General features: G+C 37.4%; 1 protein-coding gene across 3 annotated transcripts in view; it reads left to right on the top strand.

The window, feature by feature from the left end:
* The window catches only part of ITSN2 (intersectin 2), a 100,491-nt gene that overhangs the window by 24,215 nt on the left and 62,703 nt on the right, over positions 1 to 13,573 (top strand). For all 3 annotated transcript variants that reach the window (XM_028140324.2, XM_028140334.2, XM_028140331.2), the window contains 10 exons: positions 3,785 to 3,877; positions 4,803 to 4,866; positions 5,866 to 6,029; positions 7,371 to 7,577; positions 7,730 to 7,826; positions 9,153 to 9,292; positions 10,534 to 10,597; positions 11,698 to 11,835; positions 12,260 to 12,345; positions 13,048 to 13,310. In XM_028140324.2, coding sequence (XP_027996125.2) covers positions 3,785 to 3,877; positions 4,803 to 4,866; positions 5,866 to 6,029; positions 7,371 to 7,577; positions 7,730 to 7,826; positions 9,153 to 9,292; positions 10,534 to 10,597; positions 11,698 to 11,835; positions 12,260 to 12,345; positions 13,048 to 13,310 — 1,316 coding nt within the window. The remainder of the gene's footprint in view (positions 1 to 3,784; positions 3,878 to 4,802; positions 4,867 to 5,865; positions 6,030 to 7,370; positions 7,578 to 7,729; positions 7,827 to 9,152; positions 9,293 to 10,533; positions 10,598 to 11,697; positions 11,836 to 12,259; positions 12,346 to 13,047; positions 13,311 to 13,573) is intronic.

Here is a 13,573-nt window from a genome sequence, read left to right as displayed (position 1 = left end):
TGCTGGCATAAAGTAATACTCAGTAGATAGCAGTTGCTGCTTCTACTAAGTACTGCTATTACTCTGCTAATGTTAGACTTTAAAAATAAATGATAGAGAAGGTTGTTTTCCTAAGATGAGAGTAGTGTGGTAAAGGGGATTTAAAAAGATCTGTGTGAGTTAGGTGAGATTAACTCACCTTTTAACAGGATAGAAGTGAAGGATGTGTGCATCCTTAGGAGAAAGAGCATTTGCAGATACTGGACCATATCATTCACTTTGACAGCCACCAGGAGTTGCCTTTGGACAGCACTGTTGGATAGGTGTCCAGAGCTGGCTGGGAGGTAAAGTGGAGCAGACTATTCTGTGGAGGGATAGAAAGAAGAGGAGCCGTGTGCAACCCTGGCTACACGAAAGAATCACCTGAAGAGCTTTTTTAAAATTCTGAAGCTTGTACCGCATCCCCCGGAGACTCTGATTTCATTGGTCTGCTAGAATAGCTTCCCCCTTCCCCCTAGCGCTCCTCTTTCAGCTAGGGGTGAAAACCTCTGGTGTAGGACACTGGCTACTCAAGTATTGCCCGGGACTACATATACCATTCTTGTTGTTGTTGTTTTTTTAAACATTTTATTGATTTCTTACAGAGAGGAAGGGAGAGGGATAGAGAGTTAGAAACATCGATGAGAGAGAGAAACATCAATCAGCTGCCTCCTGCACACCCCCTACCGGGGATGTGCCCGCAACCAAGGTACATGCCCTTGACCGGAATCGAACCTGGGACCTTTCAGTCCGCAGGCCGACGCTCTATCCACTGAGCCAAACCGGTTTCGGCCATATACCATTCTTATAACAATCCTAGGTAAGGAAGACCTGTCTAAGTCACAAAACTGCTTAGTGTTCAGAAAGGGCAGAACCTCTCTCCACTCTTGTCCTTGATGCTCCACCGTGCTGCTCACTATCAAAGGAAGAGGGCAAAGGTATGTTTGGAGTAGTAGGAAGTTGAAAGAATGGGTCTTATTTTTTAGAGCAAATGGAAAGGATTGTTAAAATCATTGTTTGCTTGTTTTCTATGGTTTGAGAGAATCTCAGAAATGTTCAGATTTAATGAGCCATTTTCTGTTTTAACACCTATGCTAACAAAAGAATACTTTCCGAGGAGTTGATTCCCTCTTCAATGACAGCCCTAACTTTCTCGAACATGGTAGTCCTGTTCCTAATTCCTATAGGATATTAAATAACTGTATTCTACATAGCAGCTTTTAAAAATATTTAAAGTGGCTACCATGTCTAATTTAATCTTTGATTCCTCTGGCTTAATATTTTAGTGTTTTTTTTTTTTAACTGCCTTATAGAAAAACTAGAGGCTGGTGCATGAATTGGTGCACGGATGGGGTCTGGCTGGCCCGCCTCTATTGGGGCGATCTGCCTGGCTGGCCAGGGGGAGGGGCCGTGGGTGGTCCTGCCCCCTGGCCGAACTCCCAGTTGAACTCCCGGTCAAACTCCTGGTCGAGGGGGCAATTTTCATATTAGCCTTTTATTATATAGGATATTTCTAGACCCTTCGTTTTCTTGACCACCTTTTTTCCTGTAGCTGCATCATTGTTCCTGTTATGTTCACTATAACAACACTAAATCTTGTTTCAAATTAGTGCTTTAAATTCACATTTTCTTTTTTCCTGGATCCTATTTAAATTATCAAAGATAACATTTTGTTTTTAATCTGAGGTAGCTTTAGGAAATAGGAAAGGCAGTGTATCAGAAACTTTGAAGAGTTTCCAGAAATTATGGAGCCGATTAGATGGGATTCAATACAGGCATAAGTACAATTCCATTAAATGAAATAAAGTGTAAAGGCATAGGAAATTTGCATCTGGTAAGTAAATGGACTAATGTTTCCAGCGACGCTCTGGAGTAAAGGGGGCTGGAGTTCAGAGCAGACCACGGGGCTGATGGCAAATCAAAGGGTTTCCATACTCCAGTGCAATTGGAACATTTTTACAGAATCCAGTCTCAGACTTTATGGATACAACCAGTGCTCTAAGTAAAGTGGAGGGTTTTATAGAATGTAAAATGATGTTACAGAAATCAGTTAAGATTCTAATGAATACCAAACAACAAGTGAAGACTAGCATGTCAGTCTGGAATAACGGGGGGCCACAGACCCAAAGGGAGTTTATACTTACTCTCAAGCTGTTTCCTGTGGGCATCAACCAGAGAGACTGGGGACTGTGCAAGAGACCAGAATGAATGCCCACCTGAATATTTCAGGCAACTGTAGGGGGACAGGCACAAAATACCATGCAATTTTCTGCATCCTTTTCTTCTACTCAGCAAAGTCTTAAGCTGCTGTGGTCACTGGGGAAAAGACCCATCCCAAGGGCACAGGCAGAGACACATTGCTACTGGGATAAGGGTAGAAGAAAAAGCTCTGTCACTGAGGCGGGGAAGGAACCTTCTTGGGTCCAAGATTCTATACTGATACCAAGCAGAGTTAATGTTCCTACTGCTGTTGGGGGAGAAGCAGGAAAGTCCTTCCCAAGACCAAGGAGGAGGAGACACACGGAGGAGTTTGGATGCCACCAGATGGAGGGGCAGGAACTTAGAGAAATCCGCACCCCAGGGGTCCAGGTACACAGGGCCTGCCTAAGACTGAGTGTGGATCAGGATCAGTGGTAGTCAAAGCTGTCTGGCGGGGGTGGCAGGCTCAGCAGTCAGTTAAATTTAAGGTGCCTCCAGAAGTTTAGGAGAACCACACCAGAGCATTTACCTTGGGGAAGAAGGCTCCAGGGCCAGTTCTGGAAGGTAAAGGTTATTAATGCCGCTTCTGCCCTCATACCTCTCGTGTCTCAGGTGTTTCCTCCTCAGATGCCTGGTTGTTACTCTCTGCCTCCGCAAAATCTAGGTCAGGCGTCCTCAAACTACAGCCCGCGGGCCACATGCGGGTATTTTTGCCATTTTGTTTTTTTACTTCAAAATAAGATATGTGCAGTGTGCGTAGGAATTTGTTCATAGTTTTTTTTAAACTATAGTCCGGCCCTCCAACGGTCTGAGGGACAGTGAACTGGCCCCCTATTTAAAAAGTTTGAGGACCCCTGAATTCTAGGTGTTCCATTTGGCTCTAACTTCACTGTGATCTAGAAGGGTTAAGTGAAAGAAGGCCAAGGATGTTTTCATACACCTAAGCAGAATTAACTTTGAATCCTCTAAATCCCATTTTAGCTGAGCTGCCTGAAGCTGGAGGATGTGCCAACGAGGCCTGCCTGCAGTTGTTGTTAGAGAGATGCGTTATGTCCAGTGATGGTCAGGCTAGAATCCTGAATTTTCACCATAGATCTGTATGTTCCCTTGGGCCCGACTGTCTACGTTCTTGACTATATCATTTCTGTTGGACAAGCAAGGCTTTTGGGTTCTTCTCACTTTGTTAGTTGTGGAATTCAAGTTGAACCACTCCAAGGATGCATCACAGTTTAACATGGAAAATACTGGAAGTTGTTTTCTAGAGTAAGAGTTCCTTGAGGATGGGAACAATATTTTATTCATCTTTTTATTTTCAGTATTTATCTTGTTGCCTATTTCTGGTGAGTGGTATACAGTAATAGTTCAATAGATGTTAACTGGATGAATGAGTGAAAAGCCTTGGGGCTGTGCTATATATGTTTGTGATAGAGCTTTACTCTGTGTCACTTAGGTATTAAGTACTGTCATTAAATGGGCATTTGTGATTCATATTTACATTTTAGAATTGTGTATTTTAAGCATTCTCATATATACAGTATAATTTCTTTGTCTTCCATTTGTGTTTTAGGAGGGCCAAACATGTGGGCTATTACCTCTGAAGAGCGGACTAAGCATGACAAGCAGTTTGATAACCTCAAGCCCGCAGGAGGTTACATAACAGGTTTGTGTTTATATTTTATTTGTGACTTATGCTCCTTTTCATGTCATATCTTAGAAATAGTTTTGATTGCTGTCAAGTTTGTATTAAATGATAAAATTCATACCAAGATGAAATATTGCCATTTGCAACAACATGGGTGGATCTCGAGAGTTTCATGCTACGTGAAACAAGTCAGATAGAAAAGGACAAGAACCATGTGATATCACTTACCAGTATATGTGAGATATAAAACAAAAGCAACAGACTTTATTACTAATGACACAGCTGTTAGCATGAGCATCCGCATGTTTCTGTCAACCTCCCTTGTACCCTGAGTCACACGGAGACCATGCAGAGATCCCAGAAGGATGCTACACATGCAGAGGTTGTGTTGTAGGAGAGGAACACTGAGGTTGAGGAACCCACCATGTTTTAGCAAGTGGTAAGCTAGTTTATTCTTTGTCCCAGAGGGAAACATTACCTCATCCCTCAAGATAGCTCACTGAAACCCAATTTTGAGAAATGACCCAGGTAGAAAGCAATTAGGATCTCCCATTCTTAGCATACACAGCTGTATATATAGGATTGTAAGAGATCCATGGAGGGCTATTTAGAACTCTTCTAAGGAATAGTGTTTTAAACTATACATTTTATTAAATAGGGATATATCTAATAAGACTTCAATTATTGTGAAAAAACTGAGATGAATAATGTAATCTTTTATCACTTATTGATCGTATAACCAGTTGTGACTTTTTTTAGAACATCTAAGTCTTATTAAAGTAATATAAATAATTTTATATAGGTATTCCTGTTTAATTTTTTAGTGATTGGAATTAAAATTATAATAAACCAATATCATTGTTGCCCATTATTATTATTCAGAGGCGTTGGAATAATTCCTTCCACTAATATGCTGCTTGATTTTTGTTTTTATTGCCTTTAGGTGATCAAGCACGTACGTTTTTCTTGCAGTCAGGCTTGCCGGCTCCTGTTTTAGCTGAAATATGGTAAAGTAGTTTTTTGTAGATGATCTTAAATTTCTGATTGACTGGTTTTGTTTTGTTTTTAATACAGTTTAACATAAAGTTGTTTTTACTTGTAATCTGTTATTAAGTAAGAGTATTTTTTCAGCTTGTTAGAAATACATTTGATTGAGTAAATGATTGAAAATCAATTGGGGTTTTGTTCTATAGGACAAATTTCTAATTTCCTTAGAATTTCTAAGGAAAGAAAATGTATACATTTCCATCAAAAAACATTTCTTTATAATTTGACAGAATCTCAAAATTTTCTTTCTGTTATTTTGTAGTTTCATTTATTTCATCATCTATAAACCCAAAATCATTCCTCCTTTCTTCTGTTCCTACCTTAAAGCCTATATGATATCTATAATAACATTTGTTTTTTTAATGTACTTAAAGTAAATACCAATTTCTATTCCTTTTTTCTCTCCACTTGGAATATTCCCAGCTTGGCTAAGTACCAGGCATATAGCAAGCATTCAATAAATATTTGAACAAATGAATAAGTTTAGAAGGATTATCCTTTTTTTAAAGAATTCTAACCCAAAGATATGTTTTTACTGATTTTTAGAGAAGAGGAAGGGGGAGAGAGAAAGAGAGAAACATCGATTGATTGCCTCCTATATGCACAGGGGAATGAACCCACAACCTAGGTTTGTGCCCTGACAGGGAATCAAACCCGCAGCTTTTTGGTATACTGTATGATGCTCCACCCAACTAAGCCACACAGCTAGGACAGAAGGATTATACTCTTGAATAATGTTTTTCCATCAAAGGTCTCTAGATTCTATATAGACTAACAGTGTTTTATTATATACTATTTCTGGTCAGTATTTCTTAATGTATAGGTTTCTGCTTTTTGAGATTCACATGCCCATACTTAAGTGATGATCGATGTGTGAATGCTCATCATTGTTTTTATTTTATCATCCTCAAAAGTATGTTAACGCTATGTACAATCTACCCACCTCATTGTCCTTTTAGGGCTTTATCAGACCTGAACAAAGATGGGAAGATGGATCAGCAAGAGTTCTCCATAGCCATGAAACTCATCAAACTAAAGCTACAAGGCCAGCAGTTGCCCGTGGTTCTCCCTCCTATTATGAAACAACCTCCTATGTTCTCCCCATTAATTTCTGCCCGTTTTGGTATGTATTTATTAATTTAATTAGCTGCATTTGATCGTTAAACTTGATTCCTCGGCATAATATTTGGTGATCAAAAAAGGATTTGTTGGCATAAAATGACAGTCCCCAGACTCCAAATTAATTTTCATGTCTGAGATAAGAAATATTAAATTTGCTGTCATACAGAAGATGATTTGACTTTGGGTGATGAGAACACAGTGCAATATACAGTTTTTGTAACATAAAAATCCATACCTGAAGCCTATATGATCCTATTAACCAATGTCACCTCAATAAGTTTGATTTTTAAAATGATAATAAAATAAAATGAAATTTGCTGTCATAGCTAGGGTGTCCTTGTATTCCAGTTTTCACAGGACAGTCCTTATTTGTGTCTGTTGTCCTGGCTTACAGTCTGGTTAGTGTGCCCTTTCATAATTCCCGGTTGGATGATAAATTATAATATCCCCCCTCGCTACAGCTGATCCTAAATACTAATCTTAATTAATTTCTTCTATATTTTGTATGAGTAACAGAAAAAATGTGAACAATTTTAAACTCACTTGAAATAGTTTAATTTGGGAGGGGGGTAATTTAAAATTATACATAAGTAGAAATTTCTTTAATTTAAAGGTTAGCCAGCTAATTTTAGGGCTAAAAGTTGAAGACTTTGTGCTAATTAATTTACATATTCATCAGAGATAACCAGTTTTCCATTCATTTTCATTAGCCAATTTGTTATTATGTGTGAGAAGCACTCATTGAAATGGAATATTCAACTAGATAGCTCTGTGTACCTGAAACATGTGCCTCTATACCAAATGTTAGATCTTAAAATGCTAGCTAGCTTCTTTCACTATTGTGGTGAACTCTAGAGATAAATACCAAAGCATTGTGTGACTATATTTATATAATGTACTTAGTAATCTTCAGTTAGTAAATGAATAAGAGTTGTCACTTTGTTCCTTTGGGTGGGGGCAGTTGGGCTGTGTATGTGTCTTAATTCAGTAGCACTGTATTTGTTATCCTCACACATTTGATCCGGTGATACATCCTCTCTTTGAGGATACTAATATTTAATTGGAAAAGGCTGCTTAATTTTGCTCATGATACTGGAAGAGAATTTTTAACTCATTGGTAGGCATTCTCTTAGTTCACACAGGTCAGACTATTGATATTAAAAGCAGTAGTTTACCTTCCTCACTGCTGGGGTAAATCTGCTTTTGTGTATTTTTAAGACTAGTTTGCCCATAGTGTAGCTGTTAATATGAGGTCTGCTCATTACACTATAAACTTGTTTTCTGGCATGTGTTTTATAATTGATTTACTAGCACTAGAAAATACGTTCTGTTTTGCCTTTAGGAATGGGAAGCATGCCCAATCTGTCCATTCCTCAGCCATTGCCTCCAGTCGCTCCCATAGCAACAGCTTTGTCCCCTGCAACTTCAGGGACCACCCTTCCTCCCTTAATGATGCCTGCTCCCTTGGTGCCTTCTGTTAGCACTTCATCCTTACCAAATGGAACTGCCAGTCTCATTCAGCCTTTATCCATTCCTTATTCTTCTTCAAGTAAGTACTTTACGTCTAATAAATCAGTATTTCATATGAAGAAAGATACTGATATGTTGTTCCAATAGAGGCAAATTTCTTTCATAATTTGTAATATTGTTTAGTGTGAAACTTTTTCATTTTTTTCTTTTCTTTTTTTTTCTTTTTTTTAGCATTGCCTCATACGTCATCTTACAGTATGATGATGGGAGGATTTGGTGGTGCTAGTATACAGAAAGCCCAGTCTCTGATTGATTTAGGATCTAGTAGGTATGAATACTTAAGCTTCCAACTTTTTATGTTTTAATAAGGAGTATTTAACAAATGACTTTTTTTAAAAATCTCTGAACTTATCCAGGTTTTACTTTTATAATGGCCAAATGTAAACACTTAAGGTAAATTTACTTATTTATAACTCACATAAAATAATTGTTTTCATTTTTAGAATTATAAATGCCTGTGGTATTTTACCTTTGAAAAAATGTTCCATGTAAAGAAAAAATATTTTGCTATGTTTTTAATCAGTCAAATTTTTTGCCCTGAGCTACATATTTTTCCTTTAAAAAAAGTATGTTTTTTAAAAATCTTATAACCATTGTACATTCTTAATTTCTTTCTTGAGCAAATTCTTCTGCTTGAGTATTCTTTAATTTCAGAAAACATTAATGTTCATTCCTCACCCTTTCTATAAATCACAATACCCTTTTTTATAAATTAAAAAGTTTTTTAATTACAGCAGACATTCAGTATTATATTAGCTTCAGGTGTATAGCATAGTAGCCAGACTTTTATACAACTTATAACGTCATCCTCCCAAAAAAATCCAACAGCCCCTGACACCAGGCGTAGTTATTACAATAGTATTGACTGTATCCCTGTGCTGTACTTTACAGTCTCGTGACCACTTCCTAACTGCCAATTTTACTTCTTAATCCCTTCACCTTTTTCACCCAGCCCCCCCACCTGGCAGCCATCGATTTGTTCTCTGTATCTATGAGTTTCTTTCTTTTTTATTTGTTCCTTTATTTTGTTTTTTAAATTCCACATCTAAGTGAAATCATATGGTATTTGTCTTTGACTAATACCATCTAGGTCCATCCATGTTGTCACAAATTGTAAGATTTCACTCTTTTTTATGGCCTAGTGATATTCCATTGTATATATTGACCACATTTTCTTTACCCAGTTGTCTCACAATAATGCTCTTTAAAGCAGTGACCCAGAAGAATCTTTGTATCCTAGCTTAAACACTCACTGAGTAAATAACTTTTTTTTTCTTACATCACTGAACCATATAAAAGCTGGGACAGTAATACCTTTTAAGTTTGTCAGGAGGATTAGAAGTAATATTTGTAAAGGCCCCAGCAATTATGGGGCCTGGTACATTGTAGGTTCTTGATATATGGTAGTTCTATACTTCATATGGTATTTGCTTTCCTAAGAATAAGGATAATTGTTTGAATTTTTTTCAATATCAAATACAATAGCAATTACTGTTGTATTATAGAAGATATGATTCTTACTGTCTGCCTTATAAAGTTGAACTAAATATATTTTATTTAGTAACATAACATTTTTTAATAAATTTTGTTATAGCTCAACTTCCTCAACTGCTTCACTCTCAGGGAACTCGCCCAAGATTGGGACCACAGAGTGGGCAGTTCCTCAGCCTTCAAGATTAAAATATCGGCAAAAATTTAATAGTCTTGACAAAAGCATGAGTGGATACCTCTCAGGTAAGTGGCATACAATGCTTAAGAATGTGAGTTAAAGTTTTTTTAAATGGACTTCTATTGAAGAACTTTGAATTTGTACTTTATAGCTCATCTAAAATTTTAACATCAAAAAAATTTGGCAGGCATTGGATATATGCAAATAATAAAAGTTGTGTAAAAATTCAAAAATGGATATAACCTGAATGTTTTCTTCAAAGTTCTTACAATAAAGTTGAGCACACAGATGTACATGCAAAAGACTTCACCCTTGAGATTATCAAACCTCATCCTCCAGAGTAGGGAGTGAATGGAGAAGCTCACATGACAAGAGGGAGTGTGTGGGACTTAGCCTCAGCTCCCTGCGAATCCCTGTCCTCATGGGTCTTTCTCTACTTGCCCTTTCTAAAGGCACATGAGCATTGCTTATCCTTTAATGCTCAAAGGTAGCCATAAAACTTGGCCTTAGACCCCCATAGAATATTTGAGTGCATGGTAGAACAACATCCAAACTTTACTAATTGAAAATAATGAAGGGGATATAAACAGAGGGTAATAGGCAAATAGACTTCTCACCTTCTGACTTTCCCCTCTCTTCACTCAGCAATGAAATACAATGTAGGCCAAGCAAAATAAGTGTTTAAAAGTAATAGAGCTTTAAAGTGCTAGGGAACATAGAATGGGATATATTAATACTGATGCGATCAGATAAAACAGCTATAGGAAGGTTTGGGTTGAAAATCTACATTTGGGAATCACTAGCCTCTAGGTGCTATTTACAGTCATAGAAATGGATATGAATACACAGAAAAGAATGTCCAGGGCAGATCTTCGGGGAGTATCAACATTTACAAGTCATTTAGAAGAGGAAGAGTAGAGACAGAGGAATGAGCAGAGGGAGAGATCTGAAAAGGCTAAGGAAGCTGTGCTTCCAGTCGCATTGGTGTGCCAGGAGGCTCTAGAAGTTGGCCTCTAAATACTGTCTGCACTGGTGGCTCAGTCCTGCATGCCATTCACTTGTGTACAGTTATCTTCTGAGCATTTGGCTCCTCTAATTCTGATTTTAAATTCTTTGGGGACAGGGAATGTGTTGTTTTTATTACTGCTGAATGCTCAGTGCCTGGCACATGGTAAAAATTTTTATGTTGAAAGTTCCCAGGATAGCTGCAGTGTTATTTTACAGGTACAGCTATTTAGGTTTGTGTGACTTTAAAGAGGCTAAAGAACTTTCTTTTTTTTTTTTAATGTTTTTCCCACTCAATCAGGTTTTCAAGCTAGAAATGCCCTTCTTCAGTCAAATCTTTCTCAAACTCAGCTAGCTACTATTTGGTGAGTTTACCCATTAATTATGATTTTTAACTGTACATCCTCTATTATAAGAAAGATACTGTTTCAATAAAAGTTTGTGACTCAAAGATGTTCCATAAAAGTAGCTGCTTGAAAGTTAACACAGCCTTGAAAGCAAATAAAATTGTGCAAAATGTTATTCATGAGAACTTTGCATTTAATTATAAGTAAAACTAGTTTGCTTTATATAATGCCATTTATGGAGAATTAGAAAATATCTCATTTTTAATGTAGAATTAAATGTGATTTGAGTCCTGGCCAGTGTTGCTCAGTGGTTAGAGTGTCAGCCTGCACACCGAAGGGTCATGGCTCATTTTCCGGTCAAGGGCACGAATCTGGGTTGCAGGTTCACTCCCCACCCCCAGTGGGGGCACATGCGGGAGGCAACTAGTCAGTGTGTCTCTCTCATCGATGTTTCTCTCTCTCTCTCTCTCTCTCTCTCTCTCTCTCTCTCTCCCTCTCTCCCTCTCTCTCCCTCCCTCCCTCTCCACCCTCTCTTCCCCCTCTCTTTCACTCTCTCTGAAGAGCAATGGGAAAAAATTTCCTCAGGTGTGGATTAACACACAAAAAAAAGTGATTTGCTAGGTGAATTAACCATGAAAAAAGGCAGTCCACATTTTCAAAAGGAATAGTTTTCTTTCTGTTTAAAAGTTTTTTTCTCTCTTTCATGCTTTGAAATTAAGGGTAAAAATTAACTCACTTTTCTGTATCTCTACATTTTACTAAAATATGTTATGGTAACTATTTTACTATCATTCTTTTTTGAAAAGATTTTAAAATTGATTTTTAGAGCGAGAGGAAGAGAGAGGGACAGAGAGAAATATCAATGTGAGCGCATCAATCGGCCGCCTCCTGCATGTCCCCTACAGGGGATCAAGCCTGCAACCTGGGCATGTGCTCTGACTGAGAATCGAACTGACAACCTTTCCGTGCATGGGACGACACCCAACCAACTTCTGAACCACACTGGCCAGCACTATCATTATTCTTGTTTCAAAAATAAAAAAATGAATTATTTTGAAAGTATTTTATTCCAAACTGAGACTTTCTTTCTCACTTGTGAGTTTTCACATTTTCTTTAGGACTCTGGCCGACATTGATGGGGATGGACAACTAAAAGCTGAAGAGTTTATCCTTGCGATGCACCTCACTGACATGGCCAAAGCTGGACAGCCTTTGCCTCTGACTTTACCTCCTGAGCTGGTCCCTCCATCTTTTAGGTGAGTGCCCTCCACCCCTCAGGTGAAGAGCGGTGGTTTTGATCATTTGGCAGACATGAGTACTACTTTGGGATTTCCACTAGTTTAGCGGAGAGTTAAACATTTACACTGACATTTGGTTCTGGAATTTAATGAATTACTGAGAAGGAATAGATATTAGAAGTAGTTGTGTTTTCATTGATATCAATAAGAAAACTGATGACTAAAGAGAATAAGTTTACCCCAAAAAAGCAATTTTATCAGATCTCTCTGGCTTGACAATCCATATACTGCTGTTCATTATAACTACGGACCATACTGTGTTTTAAATATCTTTAATATAATGTTCTAAATATTAATTTGCTCTGGTCATAGGTAATCTATATAATCTAGTCTAAAAATTCCCCGACTGCATGACAATTTATTTGTTGTTTGCTTTTCTTAGAGGAGGAAAGCAAGTTGATTCCATTAATGGAACTCTGCCTTCATATCAGAAAATACAAGAAGAGGAGCCTCAGAAAAAATTACCAGGTAACATTGAGTGTCTAAGTTGTATATTTATAGTGAGTTCTCTTAAATTTTACCTTGAAATGTAAATGAATATTTAGACTTTTTACATTTTAAGTATTTTATATGCTATACAAGAAACTGTTTGATAAGTGGGGTGGATTTTGACATCAATGAAATTAAGATTGTCAAAATTAAGAGAGTATGTATATAGGAGGAAGAGAGAGTGTGTGTATTTGGCAAGAATGTGTGTATTAGCATCCTAGTTAAAGTGTTTCTCCCACTTCAGGAGAAATCATTAGAGCAAATTTTGTGATGAAATCTTGAATTTTAAAAAATAGTTTAAATATTAGTTGAAAAAGTACATATGTAGATATTTTAAAATATTAATAAGTTAATGGCACATGTCAAATAAAACAAATATATAGTCATCCAACTTTGGTTGTCCTTAAAGAAATGTTGAGAAAAAAGTTGAAAAGTATTTTTATAGGCAGAAATAGTTAAAATTATTTCTCTCTTGGGTGGATTCAAACTTAGAACTTTTTTTCTAAAAATGAATATTCTTAGAGCAGAAATAGTTTACTATTTACATTTGGGTTAAAATTATCCTTAGAAGTATCCAAAGAGTAATAGCCAAATGGTCACAAGGCATGACTATGTTGAAACTGAATTGCGGGTTCAGCAGGCTCTTCATGTGTGAGGATGCTTATACTGTGCCTTATTTAGTTACTTTTGAGGACAAGCGGAAAGCCAACTATGAGCGAGGGAACATGGAACTGGAGAAGCGACGCCAAGCCCTGATGGAGCAGCAGCAGAGGGAGGCAGAACGTAAAGCCCAGAAAGAAAAGGAAGAGTGGGAACGAAAACAGAGAGAATTGCAAGAACAAGAATGGAAGAAACAACTTGAATTAGAAAAACGCTTGGAAAAGCAGAGGGAGTTGGAGAGACAACGGGAGGAAGAAAGGAGAAAAGAAATAGAAAGACGAGAGGTTATTTTTAGGTTATTTTATTTCCTAAGAAAATAATTTCATTTAATAAGTGACTATATTTCTTTGAATTAAAAAAATGGTTGGTTTTGTTGTGGCTTTTCCTCATTCTTACTTACTTTAAACAAATCTGAATCTTGCCTGTGAGGGATGTTCGGGGCCAGCAAGTGGTGAGAGAAAGCATGTCTTCAGGTGACATCTCAGAGGAGAACTGATAGCAGAGAAGAGTGAGGAGCTACGGTTAGTGAGCCAGGGGAAGAAGTCAG

The sequence above is a fragment of the Eptesicus fuscus genome, chromosome 16 (genome assembly GCF_027574615.1).
Source record: "Eptesicus fuscus isolate TK198812 chromosome 16, DD_ASM_mEF_20220401, whole genome shotgun sequence".
NCBI lineage: Eukaryota > Metazoa > Chordata > Mammalia > Chiroptera > Vespertilionidae > Eptesicus > Eptesicus fuscus.
This window is presented reverse-complemented; position numbering and strand designations above follow the sequence as displayed.